This window comes from Carettochelys insculpta, chromosome 16 (assembly GCF_033958435.1).
Source record: "Carettochelys insculpta isolate YL-2023 chromosome 16, ASM3395843v1, whole genome shotgun sequence".
In the NCBI taxonomy this organism is placed as follows: domain Eukaryota; kingdom Metazoa; phylum Chordata; order Testudines; family Carettochelyidae; genus Carettochelys; species Carettochelys insculpta.
In genome coordinates this window covers 29,880,581-29,899,136 of record NC_134152.1, presented here as the reverse complement: position 1 = coordinate 29,899,136, position 18,556 = coordinate 29,880,581, and the positions used below count along the sequence as shown (strand labels likewise).

Genomic DNA, 18,556 nt, shown 5'->3' with positions numbered 1-18,556 from the left:
GCTCCAATTTTCAACACACAACAGTTGCAGCTTCAGCTCCTAGTTTTGTCACCCCGGGCTTTTCAGTTCAGTCTGATGCATGCAGCGTTGTGTTCACAGGCACAGTTTGGGGGGTGCAGGGCCAGACTACCCTTTTGTGGGCCCATGCCGCACATCTCTATGCGCCGCTCTGGGAGCATGACATGGCGGTGTGTGTAGCTCCCTGCAGTGAGGGGCTAGCCAGGACATGGTATAGCAGGGGTGGCCCTGCTCCACCCAGCCCAGTGTGAGGACACCATTTACAAACCAGTAATTGCCAGATGCACAAGAGCCCACTCAGCTCTGTGCTGTCAGCATGCCCCATGCCATGCCACACATCCGCTCTGCTCAACACCTGAACACCCTTCAATCCCCTGTGGCCAGAGCCTCACCCCAGACCTAACATGCCCAGTGACCTGCCCTCCCCACACTGTTGTAAATACATGGTGCCCTGCACACCACCACCCCTGCCCATAGCTCCACTACAACTCCCCAGTACCGCCCCCAGAACCCCTACTCCCTAGTGCCCCAACACACAGAGATCTTCCCTGCCTCCTCACAGCCCAGCACCCCTCACCCAGACTCTTCAGAGACCCACCCCCCCATCTCCTGCCTCCTGACTGTGTCTGTTGGGCTGGTCCTGGAGTGAAGAATTGCCCTGGTCCCTTTGTAGTGGTTTGATCAGCTAGACAACAGCCTGTCCCCAACTGGGCAACCCTAGGACCCCCCTGCCTGGAGAGGCCCACCCATGCCCCTATTGTTTCCCTCCACGTGTGGCCTGATAACAGTCAGACTTCTGCACCAGTCCCAAGCAGCTCAGCTCCATGGAGGTAGGAGGGGCCCGACAGCTAGCAGGGGTTGCTGGGAGCTGCAGGTGCACTGGAGCCCCGCCAGGATGTGGAGAGCAGCCCTCAGCGGACCAGTGGGCAGGCCAATAGGAGTAAGTGGTGGGTTACAGAGGGAAGCCAGGGGACGAGTGGGGTCTCAGGGCATGGTGCAAGCAGAGCAGTCTGGGGCCCCTTCTGAGCATGGGCCTGGTTCCATAACACTAATGTAAACCCAGCACTGATGGGATGCTACCTCACCTGCTTCTGGAGATATAGAGCACATGGTCCTTCTGAAAAACAACACACAGGAACTGCAGCAGTTGCTGACGGGGCGTACTGGGCAGAGGCCTTAAGACAGGGAGGTGGGAAGCAAACTAGCAGTCATATGAAGGAACCAAGTCTGCCCTCTAAAATAAGTTGCTTTACTTAAGGACATAGTGGCACAATATGAGCCATTCCTTGCTGCTCTGCTTGCCTTGTAATAGCCTGGCAAAGCTGGGAGGGAGGAGGGTTCTTTTTCTCTAAGCCAGTCTATGCACATCCAAAGGAACATAAGTGTGCATTTAGAAAAAGTTTCTTTTTGTTCTGCAGAAGGGCTAGGATGGGAAATAAGAAATGGTCAAGAAAGGAAAATAAAGAGGGCATCAAACAGAGGAAAATATACAAAAATAAATCAACTGGAAGGGCAAACTTTTTAAAAAGAGGCATTAAAAGAGAAGGAGCCAAGTAAAATAACCACCGGTGAGACAATGCAGAAAAGAGAAGGAAACAATTACCAGGAAGAGAATCAGCAACCAAAACAGATTTCTCCATTCAGGCAAGTCATCCATGCCTGTGCTGCTCAGAGTCGGGCTGGCAGCCAATCCGTTTCTCTGTCAGTCTGTTTAGGCAGAAAATGCCATGGCAGTATTCCCACATTCTGCAGCATTTCCATCCATGCACTGCTATTAAACACAAAAACATGTGCCTGGGAAATGAACGCTGCAGACAGCTAAGGCTGGAAGCGAGAGGATGATATGCTTTGGAGCTGAATGACTTTAAAAAAAAATAGCGGCTGTATTTTGTGGCAATTTTGTAAAAATACCATCTTGCTCTCGCTGTTCTGCAGAGAGAGGATTTTCATCTTCAAAAAGGGCATGTTGATACCTCTGGGTTGTTATGAGCTCAGAGCTACAGAGGGCTGCTACGTTTATACAACGCTGCATTATTTATAATATCCCTTTCAGAAGCTGGAGAATAAAAGGCCTTCCTTAGAGGTTTGGCTCTTTTCTTCCATTTGGCAGCCACGGGTATTGGGGCCCAATCCTGAGCAGTGTGAATTGGTGTAGCTCCACTGATTTTCTGCTGTCAGCTCACCAAACTGGTATAACTGAGCACAACAGCCACTGAAATCAATGACCCTGGGACGATTTACACCAGTTTAAGATCTGGCCCCTATATCATCAACATCAGCACATACCTGAGAACAGATTACCTGCTGCTTGAAAGCCTGTGTGGAGAAGGCAGACATGGGGTTTGAAGGGACAGAACAACATAAAACAATCTCCATTTGGTTTTCCATATCCTGATTGCTCTCCCTACCCTAACGTTAAGAATTTGGAAGAAATTGACCACCCGGTAACAACCACCATGGAAGGTAGATCACATTTTGGATCTAAACGACTTGAAGTGTCATTTTAAACTGAAAACCACAGGGGATTATAAGATTTGACAGCCTAGAACTAACAACTTGTGACTTCACCCATGTTCGATGTTCACTGTCCTGAGCTGCAGACCCAAGAGGACACTGGGGTTTTAGTATTCTGAAAAGCCAAACATAACTGACAGCTTGCAACTACTTTTCAAAAAGAAACGCACTCAAGACACTCACGTTCAAAAATGTTCTTTTAATCAGAAGTGATCTTGCAAAAGAAGAAGTCATTTTTCATATAAAAGAGGAGAGTGGTGGAAGTGAGGCTAACAAGAGGTGTGGAAGAAAAACCAGGTCAAATCCCGCAGAAAAAAATCCAAAGGAAAAGCAGGATCCAATTACCACAGTACAGGAAGAAGAGAGTAAATTTGAAATGAGCTGTGAAACGTTGGTTCTACCTCCTAAGCTGACGGTGGACACGTCAAAAGATTAAATCTCCATTTGAAGAGTAACAAGCGTGTGGCTACAAAGCCAGTGTACAGTTTTCTTGTGCCTCCCTGCTACCTGAGCCCTCATGCTGTACAGACATAGAGCATAGCACTGCCCTCTGTTCATGGTGTTAACATACACAGTATGCCAGGTCTAGAGCAAACATACCGCACCCTCCACCAGTCACATGCCTAGGAAGAGCTCACTTACACACTTGAGTTAGATCCCTCAAGGCATAGCTGCTCTGCACACTAAGCCTGGGTCTGTGGATGTGGGCTTCTGAACCAGATGGGTATGTCTACACTGCTATTAAAGACCCCTGGCTGGCCTGTGCTAGCTGACTCGGGCTCACGGGGGTCGGACAATGGGAAGGCTGTTTAACTGTGGTGTTGAGGTTGGCACTCAAGCTCTGGTACCCTGTCAGAGGCCCGGGAGCCTGGGTCAGCTGACACAGGCCAGCCAAGAGGTGTGGAGGATGGAATGGGGAGTTTAATGGCAGAGTAGACATATCAAGGTTTGCAAGCCCATCCACGCTGCACTGTAAACCTGGGTTTACAACGGCTGGCCCCAGCCATGGTCTCACAGCCATGCCAACATGTCCATACTGTACTACTCAGACCATCTGCTTGGGATTGCAGCTTCACCTGCATATACACTGTAAAAGAAAATGGCTTGGGCCCGAGTTACAGCAGGACTTGGCCTCTGACTCCCCCCACCTCCAGCCCCCAGGCAGAAGGGGCCAGAGACCTGGGCCCTGAGTTGCTGCTCACCTGAGTTGGATGGAGCTCTGTGTGGACAGAAGGAAGGATGTTGGGCTCAAACCTGAGTCAAAGCCTGGTTTAGTGTACAGAGCAGACAGTCTGCTAGAGACCAGACATGCACAGAGGATACCTTTGCTATAAAATGCTGTAATCCTGCTTAGGTCCTCCAAATCCAAGGATGTATATGCCAAAGCCAATGTTCAATTCCTACTGGGCTGAATTATCACAATTCTCCTGACCTATCATGCAAACCTCAAGGAACAAGAGAAAAGGTACCTGCTGCAGCTTTGAAAGGATCATCCTGAGTCAGATCCTGAAAAACACATCACATTGGAAGCACCCCTTTTATTCAGATATCTATATGGACGGGCATGGATTGCTATTGTCTGATTCAAGCCACTCCTCCTTTATCAGTCCTACGCTTGATGAGTGGTTGATCAGTGCAGGCATTCCACTACCAGTAGCTGGAAAGCAAACTAAGTTTGTTCAACTACTGGGGGAGGTGGGAGGACTACTGGGGGGAGATGAAAAATCTTTATGAATGTGTTACAGCAGTTCTCACATTCACCTGCCTAAGACCATGCATCTATGATTTTCGATCCCTGCAGTAATTCACACAGCTCTGGATTTAGGAGGTGACTTTATGCAGTGAGCACATTTCAATGGACCTTACTACAATACAAGCAATTTAACCAGTGGCTTTTATGTACACAAAACAACATCTCCGCTTCCCAAATAAGTTTTAATTATATTACTATGTCTTTGATCATGATATATGCATTTGACACCATATTTCATGGCTGTAGAAGAAAACCTACAAAGAATATTCAACTCATTTAACAAACTGGCAAACACTGAGGTTTGACTCCCTCTTTGTACACTACACAAGGTGCCTATTAGCACCTAGTTCTGTGATGGCCTTTCTCCTTCCCAGCTCATCCGTTAATGCACACACCCTGAGCAGCTCTCAGGAAGAAAGTAGCATCTGAAATCACATGCACATTCTCTCTTGCACAGCCCTAGTTTTCAAGACTCAGCTGATTTCTAGTAGCCCTGTCAAATCTATTTATTTTCATATCCTGATAATTTCACTTTCTGCAAGCAGAGAACATATCACAGGCTGATGTGTTTTGATTATGAGAATTGCGAAGACTAAATGGGAAAGACAGCAGTGCTGTGTATGCACAAAAAACTACCTCAGCTTCCTTTCTGAGGAGCATCCTGCAGCCTTTTGGGTAAGCCCTGGATTTCTTAAGGGCAGCAGAGACAAAGGACAGTAAGCGCATCCTCACATAGAGGAGCTAACACCAAACGTTTGCTCTGACCAAATGCTGCAGCAGTTCCTGATGCTGACCTGGGAGTCTGGACTCAAATGAGATAGCCAAGCTGGAAAAAGTCACAGACCTATATTTTAGCATTCAGTTAAAGACAAAACATTTCCCATTAGGTAAATAACCAGCCCACTTCTTCAAATATAACTTCCTCTCCACAGCGGCAGCGATTACTTCCAAAAGCAGCACAACAAACGAAACTGTCATACCCTTAGTAAATGTTGATGGAACTTTTTACTCCTTCCCATTAACAATTTTGCCAACTGTGGGCCATGGGATTGGGTGTGGGGGGGGAGGCAAGATGCTGTCATTCATTAAAGTGAAACAGTGCCCTCTCCTGTCTCTTTTTTAGCATTGCAACAAAACACGTCCGCCAATTGTCAGGAATTGGGGGTGATACATTATTGTACATAGTATAGTTGCAGCTGTGTTGGTCCCGGCTATGTGACAGATAAGGTGGGTCAGGTAATATCTTTTACTGAACTGATTTTTATTGGTGAAAGGGACAAGCTTCAAGCCACACAAAGTACTTCTTCAGGTCTAGGAAAGGTACTCCAAGCATCGCTGCAAAATACAAGGAGGACCAGGTTATAGCATAAGTCGTTAGCGTGTATTGTAAGAGACCTTTCAAGGTAGACTGGCCTGTTAAGATCTCCACAGTCATAAGACAAAAACGGGGAGTCAGGCCTGAGAGCAGAGATCAAGTTACTGCTTTGTAAACAGTGTTCACCCAACAAATGACAGGGTGTTTCTGTCTTTTATAATTTACCTCTGTGAAGTCATTCAAGAGCATAGTGATTGTCTTTTTCCCCCCTACATAGCTGTTATTGGGGCATTTGGTGTACTGCATAAGGTACACCACATGTGGTGTTAGGCATGTGTAGGATCCATGGATCTTGAAAGGTGCATTGTGGGGGATGCTGATCATTGTAGCAGAGGAGATGTATCAGCAGATCCTGCATCTGTTATTCCAGCAGGGACTGGTGCTCTTTAAGCTGGTGTTTCCTCATCAAAGGGGAGCTTGTTTTTGGTGATGAGCTTGGAATGGCTGGAGAGTGGGTTAAACTCCTCTGGTCTTTCAACACCAGAAACAAGCTCCCCCAAACCGGGACACACTCTGCTAGACACTAAAAATCATGTCTGAACAGAGACTCTGGATTTGTGGCTCATAACAACAACCTGAAGCCCACTCTTGATTTTGTCCCATGCCTGCAGAGGTCCTACTGGGCCACTCTACTTTGATTGGACCCTTTCAGTATGAGCTAACTAATCCTGCTAAACAGTCTGTTCCACCTGGCATTTTCCTGTGATGCTCTACCTTTCCCAGACTTGGAGAAGAGCTCTGTGTGGCTTGAAAGCTTGTTTTTCTCACCAGCAGAAATTGGTCCAATAAAAGATATCACCTCACCCACCTTGTTTCTCAGTTGATACATTACTCAGATATATCTTGTAGGGCATTTCAGAAAAGTGAGTGAACGATTGAGGCTTGATGGGGGATATGAAACATGATCAGAGGTCAAGAAAAAGACATACTTAGAATTAAACAGAATGATATACAAGATTTATAGTAGGGTTTTTAATCTGTGAGCATTTTTCCAACAGAGTTAGATCTGTTTCACAGGTACCTTGAGATTCAGGATACAGGCTCACATCAAAAGGTTCTGATGACATCATTGCTTGAGGGGTTTGTATTGTTAAATGAGCACAGAGATAGGTGTGTAATATTGTGCACCATTTTCCTGTGTGAGGCTATCTATAAGAAAAACGTTTGCATTAAAACAGATCAGAGATGTCCCTCTGTGCTCCTGTATGGGCTTTTCAATTATGTTGGAGTTTTTTAGTAGATCCACAGGGAGGGAGGGAGCAAAAGAGCTAATCAGAATTTTTAAATGTAAGATTTGAATTAAAAGATTGTTCTTAACAATGAGATGGTGGAAGGTGGGTGTGATGGGCGGAAGGATTTTGACATACAGTGATTTTAATCTATAGTGTACTTGAATTCATTTACATGCTCAGGTCTTATTATCTAAAATGTAGAATAGCGTCTTGAGTTTTCCTCAAACTTGAAACATAATTTTAAAGGTTCTGATTCCCAAAGATCATAGCTTTGAAACAGGTTTTTCTTGTTAACTGATGGATTGCATCTTGCCAGATATGGTGGTTTAACTTAAGCCCTATTAAATAAACTTTTAATGCTTTTACAATTACAGAATACAAAGAACAGATGATGGGAGGCTCAGCTTCATCATGTGATTAACTATGATACATGATGGCTGGGGAGGGGGAATGCACATTGTATTCCCATTTGCTAAGGGTAACTAATGTCATGCACGTCCATTCTTGATTGATAGGGTAACAAACAAATGTACAGCTACGGAAATAATGCCTATTCGAGTCAAACTTCCTCTGTTAGTGTCCACAGGTCCTAAAAGAATCGAACTTGACATTTTTATTTGGGAGACAAAAAGTTTTCATACAGCCAACTCCGCAGGCCCTCAACAAACTCAACACAATTCCCAACAGTTATTGGCAGAGGGATTTATGGAAGGAGGATTATTCTCTTCACTTCACGCTATCAAGTTCTGACCATTCTCTTCTTCAAGCCACAGAGGAATGGTGGCCAGGAAGACCCATTTCCCTCTTATTGTGCCCTGTTCACTAGCTGTTTGCTCAGTGAAAAAGGAAGTTGGAAGATGGTAACGCTATTCCAGGAAGTGCTTCATCATGTGCTATATTCAGAGTGGTGGTGTCATCAGTGAAGATGTACCTGCTTAGATCAAGCCTAACTTTGGACCTTAGTCTTTCCAGATTTGGATCTAAGCTCTTCCAATCCACACATTTTATGAGAAAGAGCCTCCAGACATGCTTTCATTAACATCCTCCCTCAAAGCTACTGGCTCAGTGCAGTTACTAAAATGCCAAACACAATCTCACTGTGAGGGCAGCTACACTGTAGAAATGATTCTATACAAAAAAAAACAAATAAAATCAAATCTAAAAATACATACTCAAACACAGGACATAATAAAGCTTTAAAAACCAAAGCACAGGAAATAATGAGGCTATTAGAAAAGAAAAAAATCAAACCAAAAACCTCACTCATGTAATTTTCCCCAATAAAAAGAAAAATTCAAAAGATAGATTTCAAACAAATTCTTTTTAGTTAATTACTGAAAGCAAGGTCCATATGGCTTAAGAGAACAGTCAAAGTGCACTGAAAGGCAGTCTTTTCCTTCCATGTTCTCCATTTCTACATTCACCTTGCCAGTGTGTCATGGTGGAGCCTCATGCACAAGCAGTACTGGGAGGGAGGGACGCTCCTTTCCTCCCAGGGTCATGAGTCAAGCACACGTCTCTCCAAGACACTTTCCATCCCAAGAACTGTGGCTAGTTCTCTCAACTTCACAACTGTGGAACACTCTCTCAGAAGTTTTTGGTTCGGAATTGTTTTCTTGTCCAGAGGGTTTGGAAAGGTACTTAAATCCAATGTCAGCTTAGAGCTGCAGTGGAGAATAAAGCAGTACTAAGGTTGCCTGTCCTGATCAGACACTGAAAGATAACAGCTGTGCTGAGGTTGTGCTTGCTCACTCCTGTCCAGAAGAAGTTCCACTGCCCAACCAGTTTCTCATGTGCCCTACAGAGGCACTGGCAGGTAACAGTAGTAATAATGCAGTGACTGTTTCAAACCTGCCCTAAAGCCTATTGGCAGGAAGCAGCAATCATAATGCCAAAGCTGTTTCACACCTCTGCTGAGAGGATGTGGACAAAGATCAACAACAATCACGCCAAGGCTGTTCCACCTCCACCCCCAATAGCCTTAATAAGTCGCAGCAGTGCCAATTTTTTATGACTGTTCCCCAAACACATCTGGAAGGAACTGCCAGCTGGCAGCAGTGCCAAGAGCTGGATCATACCACAATTTTTTTTCCAAACATCTTGGGCGGGGGAACAGGGCCACTGGAGTGTTGCTAAATTCAAAAGCTGGATTGGGATTCTTGAAACCACTGAGCGCTTCCCCTTGAAATGCTGATAAACACAACAGAGCCTGCAGCTCTGGGGGTTAAAAATGGGGCAGTACAAAGTGGACATAAAACAAACAACCAAAAAAGAAGTCTCATTTCTTCAGGCTGGAGGCTTGGTGCATGGAGGGAGCCTGTAAATGTGCACGAGCTAATGCGCAACCCCAGCATTTGAAAACCCGTTTATCTTTATTTGGAGACGCTTGGAGGCTTCTCTCATGTACAAAGCTGCAACAATCAATAAAAGGCACCCGTGGACATGAGAGCTCACCTCCTTCACGTGATGTGTCTTTGTATTAAGCATAAAAGAAAAATCCACCAGATCCAGCCAACAATACAGACTTTGTAGAGGGCCATGTGCAGTGATGCAGAATCAAGTCAGAGCGGCATGGTGGTGAGAAAGTTGCTTGGCTTCTAGCGACAAGTTAGGACAACTTTGATAACTGAAAACCAATTGCTCAGTTAGCAGGGTCCCCGGTTTTTAACTGTCACATTCATTTGAACTTTCCTCCTCTTGCTATTTTTTCTTTTCAAATGTGCAACTGAAACAGCATACGCGGTTAACAAAGGGGGCTTAGAGCCATACCAACAACCAACTGGTACCACATCAGAAAACATTCTTTGCTGCATCACTCAGTACCATCTACAGAGCCTTTAAGCCACTCCCTCTTAGAGAAGCCCAGGAGTGGGGGGAATATGTTAGGAATTCCAAAGCCCTGTTTGAGCAGGGCAGGAAAGCAGGCAAGATATTCATAATCAGACACACCCCTACAGAACTTACAGGGCAGGAGAAGTGATACCACTGTAAACTGATCAGCTGGTGCATCTAAAGTGGAGGCAGAATTGCAGCAGAATCAGGGGAAAGAATGCTGTAGTTTTTCATGAAAAAACTCCTCCCCCCCGATTAAATATTCCTCCTTGATCCTGATGAAGGGGAGGGGAAGAACTTGGGAGGTTTTCTCTGTTTTCTCCTCAAATTACATCACAAAGCGCCCACTGCATCAAGGGAATTCACCTCCTTGGTTGGAAAGAGGAAAGAAGAAGAATACGGGAGCTGCTTCCTGAAGCAGTGTTACAAAAGTGGTTAAAAACCCCCCTACTATTCACAAGTGGTTAAAACTGCAACTTTTCAGAATAGTTTTTGAAACAAAACATTTCGCTAGTTCTGCTCCGTGTTTTAAGAGTTGATTGTCTTCAGAAAAATTGACTCGTTCACGTTCACCTCTGTTCTACCCTGATAGAGAAATTTACCCACAGTTCACTGCCTTGATCGCACACACAGTCACTGTGAAAGGTCATTCTCATCTCCACAGGAGTTTCGGCTGTGCTGTCACGTCTCTCCCAGTGTCAGACAAAGGAGGAGAACCCTGTCACTGGAGTCCGTGAGCCGGGAGCAGGCTGTCCGGTTGGGGTGTACACCCCGCCTGTGCTCTGTGTCGTGATGACAGTCTGGAAATAGGGCTCTGTCTCACTCGCTGCGCATTCTTCGTACCTGTAGGATGCTGGGTGCTTCACACCCTTTTGCTGACGCTTCCAAGAATTGTAGTAGGTGGGGTCACTCATATAATGGTTCACAAAAGAGTGCTTTGGCAACTCATCTTCATAATCTGAGTCAGTGGCCTGTAGCATTAGAGAGAAAACAGCTGTTAGTGTGCATGACTTAGCTCGTTCCTCACGTATACTGATTATACAAAATAACCATCACATACACCACAAGACTGCATAGGCAGGTCTGCAGTCTAAGTGTAGTGCATGTAGAGAAGTAGCGTGCTCTGACTTAACACAGCTCTGTCACAGTAGAATTGGGCTGGAGAGAAAGCTTTCTCCCCACCCAATGATCCCCTTGCTGTAGGAGATGCACAGATCTGTCATGATTCCCTGGTAAGACTGCTGGAAGAGTAACAAGCTCCATTTCAGTAGACGATGCAAGGGAATGTACAGCTGTCATGGCGAAATAAAAAGCCTTCAATCATTTCATCAAAATGCTCCCAGTTTGAATTTCAGGGCAAGTGAAGTCTTAATAAATGTTGAGCAGAAAACGTTTCTCTGTATCTATCACATTTTGACACGTAGGAAAAAACATCCATGCAAATCCCCTGGCTCGAACCCAGAGTGGTAACACTGAGGAACCTGTGCATCACTGGGTTTTGCCTGCAAGCCCCACTGATTTTTGAAATTAGCTACACTGCTACAAAGGACATTAAGCAAAATCACATTTTGTTTCAAGCACAGAACAATTGCCTTTATGTTCTGAGTTTGTTTTACAACACTAGCAGTACTGAAAGATAGCGGAGCACCAGGCTTGCAAGAGAGCATTTCCAAAGCTTTCCTGGGAAGGCCCATATGTTAGCCAGTGCTCAGACAGACTCCTATGCCATCAAACAATTGTGCAAGATGGCTAACCAGCTAAGGGGCAGTCCCCACCAACTAGCTAGAGTCTGGAGTCAGTCAGGCAGGTCCTTTAGGTGCAATCAAACAAACTTTGTAGGTCTGCCCTGCTTTTGAAGTGGTGCTGCTGTTCACCAGCAGACAGACTCTCAACAGTTTCATAGAGATCATCAGAATATGGAGACTAAAGTATAGCCTTGGATGACGGATGCATTTCAGCTGCACCTTTGTCTAGTATTTCTGTTCCCACCACAAAGAGACATCATGGAAATTGTACAAATATTTGCTCAAAATTTTCTGCCATTTAGATCTTAACCCCATCAAGCTTGTCATGCAAAAATTATTTTTCTCTTTTCAGACAGGCTGGTTGATTCTGAAAGTCTTCAGATACTAAAGCAGTAATTGCTGAAGAAATACAAAAGACATATGGGTAATTAGATTCTATAGTTTATAATTACAGTAGTGCCTCAATTTATGTGAGGGTTGTGTTCCCACGCACTCGCGCGTATCTCGAATTTCACGAGTCAGGGGGCAGCTTTTTTCCCAGCAGAACACACATTCTTCAGCCGGGGAATCAGCAGGAGCACCTGGAGCTCCTTTTGAAAGATAATTCCTGGGGTTAGGGGGCTTAAACCTGGCAGTGGGTTGGGGCCGTGGGAGGGGACACGGGGGGAAAGCCTGAGGTGAGCTAGGGTTGCAGGCTGGCAGGGGGTGGAGTTGAGCTGGAGCTGCGTGCGGGGGTGAACAAGGGCAAGGAGGGTTAAGCTAGAGCAATGTGCACAGATGGTGAGCCAGAGCCGTGGTGAACCAGAGCTGAGGGGTGTGTGAACCAGGGTGGAGGGGTTGAGCCAGAGCCATGCATGGGAGGTTTGAACCAGGACAGGAGAGGGTTGAGCTGGAGCTGTGCATGAGGGGTAGTGAGCTGGAGCCAGAGCAGAGCCAGAGCCAGAGGCAGAGCCAGGCACGGGGGTGGGGAGGGTGAGCCTGAGCCAGAGCCAGGCCTGGGTGGTGAGTGGGGCTGGGGGGTGGGTGTTGAACCGGGGTGGGGAGAACTGAGCTCGGGGCGAGGGGCGTTGAATTGGGTCTCGGGGGAGCGAGATATTGAGTTGTGCTTAACTTGCGTTAAAGCGAGTTAAGTGCATCTCGAAATTGCACATTTCAAGGATTTACTGTACTGGTATTGGCTATAAAATGTTGGTTTATCTTTAGGCTGTTTCCAGGTCATTCTGATCTGTGACAATGGACACCAACACATACACAATCATCTTTCTGTATGCCACACAACTGTCCTATCCTCCTTCAATCTCTCTTTAACTACCTTTCAGTAGAACCTAGAAAGCAACCATTGGATACCCTGTTAACTATTGTTAAAAAAGGAAGTCACTTCTTTCATCTTTTTCCTTTGTCAGTTATGGTATATTGACACTAGCACACTCAGAGCCCATTTTCACAGTAGCTGAGTGTAGACAGGTCTTTGGTCTTTTAACCACTGTGCTTGCAGATCTGTGCAGAGCAGGCCTTTATAAAACAGTAGCATTTTCTACACAAGGTAAATTTTGCAAAATAAACCCTACTGCTGCTAACAATGGATCGGCTCTACTTAAATGGTTGTCCTTCTATTACTTATTTCATTTTGAATAATAAAATAGGTGCTTATATGATGTTCCAGGCATTATGACACACAATTGATAATTATAACAAAACCAAATTCAGCAGCATTAAATTATTTCTCCAAAAGGAGCTCAGCCAGTCTGCTATCTACTCAATGCTCCTTTCCACCCTGTCATTCTGAGAGGTGAACTCTGAGCCTCATCCAAAACGGTTGTTGAACAGATGTTTATTGTAGTGTGCCTGGAATGTCACCAGATTTGGGCTATTTCAGACCTAAGGGGAGTTTCAGAATCTCGAAACACATGGATCTATCTCAAGTCCCTCTGATGACTGCAGCTATGGCAGTGTGGCAATGGGGAGAGAAGCAGTCTTTTAGGCAGGCTGGTTCCCTGGCCATTTAGATAACTAATACCTTAAACTCTCCCTGGAAATCAATCAGCAGTTAGGGCAGATCCCAGAACCCTGGTATCACATGCTCCCCGGCAAGCTGCCTTGCTCAGGGAGCAGGTCACTACATTCTGCAGCAGCATGTCTTTGAATGGTTTCAGGGTGTAGTTCCATGTACAGTGTATTGCAATAGTTGAATCCTGAGGCAACAAAAGCACGTTCAACACTTCTGCCATGGGGCGTTGGCAGCAACCATGGCTGGGTTCAACATCTATAGGCTCCTTTTCGACAGCATGACACAGAACTGGCTTGAGCCTTCATCCAGTAACACAGGGAAATTATATACCCCCCTTGGGCACTTCTAAGACGCAATATTTTCCTAGTACAAGCCAGAGTCTGAGAGTAGAAAAGAAACTTTTAATGAAAGAAGAGAAGTCACTCATCATTAATTGGGAAAAACACCACAAGCAGGATTCATCAACAAAAAAGTGAGGACGCCCAACTCTCCCCCAGACTGTATGGGGCAGAGCTTTCTGCTTCATGTTCTGGAGTTCTGCAACCAAAAGTTTCTTACCATGGACCCCACTCTACTACCTCACCATACCTCACACTCACAGTCGGTTAGGAAGGACACAAGGTTCAGAGGTGCATCTGTGGGAGCTGACCTTCCACCCAGGGAAGAGGGCACCTTGCTTACCCTGCCATCTGAGCACTTTTTCTGGCTGGCTGCTCCCCCAGCCACAGCTCCCCTATGGTGGCTGTCCCACTAGCTGCTGTTTCTAGCCACCTCATCAGCCATGGTCCCTCAAAGCCTAGCCTCCCCACCAGCCATTTGCCACACTTCTGCAAGCTGCTCCCAGTGGCCAACTCCTCTCCATTCTTCTCATGACACCCATCACTTACATTCTGCTGTCATCTGCCTCTCTGCTGTGACCTCTGTGGATGAGGCTCTTAGTACCTTTTAGCTCTCAGCTTGCTGGGCAGAAGCATGGCCCCACCACCAGTGATTTAACTCCCACTGATACTTCCATTAACAAAAGGCTGCTAATGAACCCTGTTTAGCTCTATCTTTGAACTGTGGGGAGGAACAGGTTGAGCGAGACCCAGGACTTTTAGGGAGAGTCTACACCTCCTGGCTGGGACATCTGTCACCACACTTCCTACTTTTACGGGGGTCTGGCTTTTGATCTCCTTTTTGAGCATTGGCCTGCTAAACCCGAGGTTGTGAGTTCAATTCTAGAGGGGGCCATTTAGGGATCTGGGGCAAATAGGAAAAAAAAATAGAAGGTGACGCTTGGGCCTGTCAAGAGGGAGGGGACTGGACTCAATGACCTCCCAAGGTCCTGTTCAGTTCTATGAAAGGTGTATCTCCACCTTTCAATTGAGGGTGATCCCCTCATTTGGAACAAGTAAAAGCACAGTTTGGTTCCCCTTTATTTGTACTATAAAGACAATAACATTGACAACAACAATTCACTACCTCTGCTTTCAGTACTGAAATGATTTGTAGCCCAAGGCTAGCCAAAGCTGACTACCCTGAGTAACACAGGTCTATCCGCTGGATATCTTGCCTGCGTAGGTGTGCTCATGTAAAATACAGTTTGCTCCTGAAATCTCTCCACCTCTAAACTAGCTGTCAGTGGAGAGTTCATTCGAATCCTGCTTACATATGGGTAACAGGAGCAAAGGCCTCATCTAGATGACACAAGTGTCACAGGGTATGTTTACACAGCAGCAAAACACCCATGATGGGTATAAAATTGCAGGGTAGACAGGTGTGTTTGGGCTAAGCCCAGGCTTTTGGATCCTCCCCCTCTTGCCAAAATTATGTGGTGAATTCATGTCAAATTTCAGAGTAGTTTCAGGTCGACCAGAAAAGGACCTGGAGATTACAGTGGATGAGAGACTGGATATGAGTTAACAGTGTGTCCGTGTTGCTAAGAAGGCTAATGGCATATTGGGGTGCATTAGGAGAAGCCTTTCTAGCTGATCTAGAGAAGTTATTATTCGCCTCTACTCGGCATTGGTGAGGCCACATCTGGAGTACTGCGTCCAGTTCCAGGCCCCCCAGTGTAGAAAGGATGTAGAAGCATTGGAGAGAGTTCAGTGGAGGGCAATGAAAATGATTAAGGGGCTGGAGCACATGACCTGCGAGGAGAGGCTGAGAGATTTGGGTTTATTTAGTTTGCAGAAGAGAAGACTGAGGGGCAATTTGATAGCAGCCTTCAGCTTCCTGAAACGGGGCTTTAAAGAGGATGGAGAGAGACTGTTCTCAGTGGTGACAGATGGCTGAACAAGGAGCAATGGTCTGAAGTTACAGAGGGAGAGGTGTAGGCTGGACATTGGGAAACACTATTTCACCAGGAGGGTGGTGAAGCACTGGAATGTGTTACCGAGAGAGGTGGTAGAATCTCCATTCCTAGAGGTTTTTAAGTCCCAGCTTCACAAAGTCCTGGCTGGGATGAGTTAGTTGGGGTTGATCCTGCTTTAGGCAGAAGGCTGGACTAGATGACCTCCTGAGGTCCCTTCCAGCTCTAGGATTCTATGACTACTACTTATCCAAAATTTTTCTCCCAGCTCTGGTGCTTGGTCTCACTCTGTGCTGGTAAACCACACAGTATCAAGGTATTTCCTCCCGCTCCCCGCGAGTCTGCCATTATGAGCCAGAAGGCTTATACTACAGGATCATTTTGTGGCATGGATACATTACTTTTAATTATTCAAAACTATTGACTATATGGAAATGCTGTAGGGTTTTATTATTATTTGTTTTCTCTGTTGTATGCAGCCACTTACCATGATTATGGATTTGTTACCTAGGAAACTATGGTAGGCTGGAATTTGATTGGAAGTGCTTGTCAGTTTCTAATCTGACAGCAAAGGTGCGTGCATGCCATTGAAGCAACAAATAAAGAAAATGCCTGACAATTTGGGTATTTTATTGGTAAGATGAAAGACACAAATGCTATTTAGGAGACAAATGAGGGACTAGTGGATTAGTATTATGGGAAATTTGAAAATACTTCTGGTTGTCAAATTTCTTAAAAAGTGATTGAAGCTGAAGTGTTCATGTGTATGCTCATTTATAACCAACAACACAGAGAACAGCAGGTCTTGCCAATGACTGCAGTAGAAATAGGAGCAGCCTAGGTGGCAGCCTGCACCAGTACAAGCATAGCCAGTGATGTTTTTCCATCTACTTTTCCTCACTGTACATTCCTTCCTCCCTGTCTTATGAACTGCTTATCTCATTACCAAGTGACTGTATCAGGAGCAGTCATCCTTTTCCCCCGCCAGTGCATGATCCTGCCACACCAGACTGGTTGAAATGACATGAGTCAGCTTTGTGGGAGTAAGAGAGAGGACAAAGAAACAGACAGGCAAAGAGATTTCATGGACACTGTGATATCAATTCATTGAAAGTACATCTGCACTACGAGCTAGGGATGTGATTCCCAGCACACACACACATGCAGGCAAGTTCTCAATGACCTACCATGCTAAAAAGAGCAGTTGGAAAATTAGCACAGGCCATAGCCTGGGAGGTATGAGTTAGCTGCCTGGAGCACAAACCCACCTGAATCTCACGAACAGACCCTTGGGGCACCTAGGCCATGACTCTCTGGCCTGTGCTACCATAGCTAGTCTACTATTTTTAGCATGCCAGCTTGATGAGAGTTAAATCAAGTACGTCTGTGTGAGCTTGAAAACATACCCCTTGCTTGTAGTGTAAATGTAGCCTTTGGGAGACATAGATAGCAGAGTTCCCTGTAATCTGAGCACTGGGTGGCCACCCAGGAGAATAAAATGCCTCCCAGCAGATTAGCAGAGTGCCCACAAGATCCACAGCTGGCAGTAACGTATTTCTACCTGTGGTGCGCATCAACACCTTCCTTAGTGCACATAAAATTTATTCCACACATGGATGGAAAAATACAGGGAACATTGGTAAGTGGTATTATGATGATGATGTGCCATCCACAGCTGGCTTCCACATGGTATCATCTTAAGCAAAATACTGGGAGAATTTTATTGGACACTAAATCATTCCTTCTCAATAATGAATTACAAGTGAAAAACCATAATTCACTTTGTAGTGCACAGAGTATCAGCGTACCATCATAGGCACCAGCCGTCAGCCCAGCCAGACACTACGCTGTAGTATGTGAAAGTTTAAGGTCCCCAAGAAACTCTTTAGAAAATTAAAAGAAACAAACAGCCTTCTGACTCCTCCTACTCAAAGGACAGCTCATCCCCTAGCTTGGTGAAAGGTAAAACGTACCAAGTGATTCCTCTTCTCTGCATGAGAACAACAAGAAGTCCTGTGATACCTTATAGATATTTTGGAGCACAAGCTTTCATGGGCAAAGACCCGCTTTGTGCATCGTCCTCTGAGCTTCCTGAAGGTACCTGCACAGAGCCTAGCCTGACTGAGCTTGAATATGTGAGATTTGTTTTTGTTTTGTTTTTATCATTTGGCACTTACTCTCTTATTACTTGACTCCCCTATCTACCGTAGATGCCAATGAAACCATTTCCACCTCTCTGGAACACTGCAAAGAATTGGCTTCCAGGACATGGAATGAATGTTAGTATTTTTATATTTGAATATTATATATTCTACCCTCATTTTCTTTCCTGCTTGCCTCCTTTACTGGCAGACTCAGAGGCAGTGCTGCCAGGTAGATGTGTTTTGTTCTAACTGTGGTGAATCTCTTATGATGGACTTTATTTACATTTGAGTACTCCCATGAGGCTGGGAGGGAGCTAATTTTCCTCTCTGCTATGCCAAATTTTGGCACTTCAGGCTAAGAGGTTAAAACAGAAATTCAACAAGACGACATCTGGGCTGAAAGCAAAAAAGCACAATTTTGGCCTCAGCTGGCTAAACACACACTGTAGTAAATGAAATGCAAGAAACATCCAAAGAGGCACCAGAGGAAAACAGGATCAGAACATCTCCCGCTGCAAAGGACAAAACCCCTACAACAGCCCTCCTGCAAGTGAGATAACTGTATCATGGAGAACATCTCTTTCTTCTGAAGATGATGAAAAGCCTGAAATCCTAGGAAAATAAAGCTGGTCTCCAAAGAAA

At 45.4% G+C, this 18,556-nt stretch overlaps 1 protein-coding gene across 4 annotated transcripts in view; it reads right to left on the bottom strand.

Moving 5' to 3' along the window:
* Window positions 1-6,417: 6,417 nt before the first annotated feature.
* The window catches only part of SDK1 (sidekick cell adhesion molecule 1), a 727,049-nt gene continuing 714,910 nt past the window's right edge, over window positions 6,418-18,556 (bottom strand). For 3 of the 4 annotated variants that reach the window (XM_075010599.1, XM_075010598.1, XM_075010601.1), the window contains one exon: window positions 6,418-10,695. In XM_075010599.1, the coding sequence (XP_074866700.1) occupies window positions 10,423-10,695 (273 nt within the window). In that variant the 3' untranslated portion in view covers window positions 6,418-10,422. Of the gene's footprint in view, window positions 10,719-18,556 lie in introns of all 4 variants that reach the window. The other variant, XM_075010600.1, reaches the window with a different exon arrangement.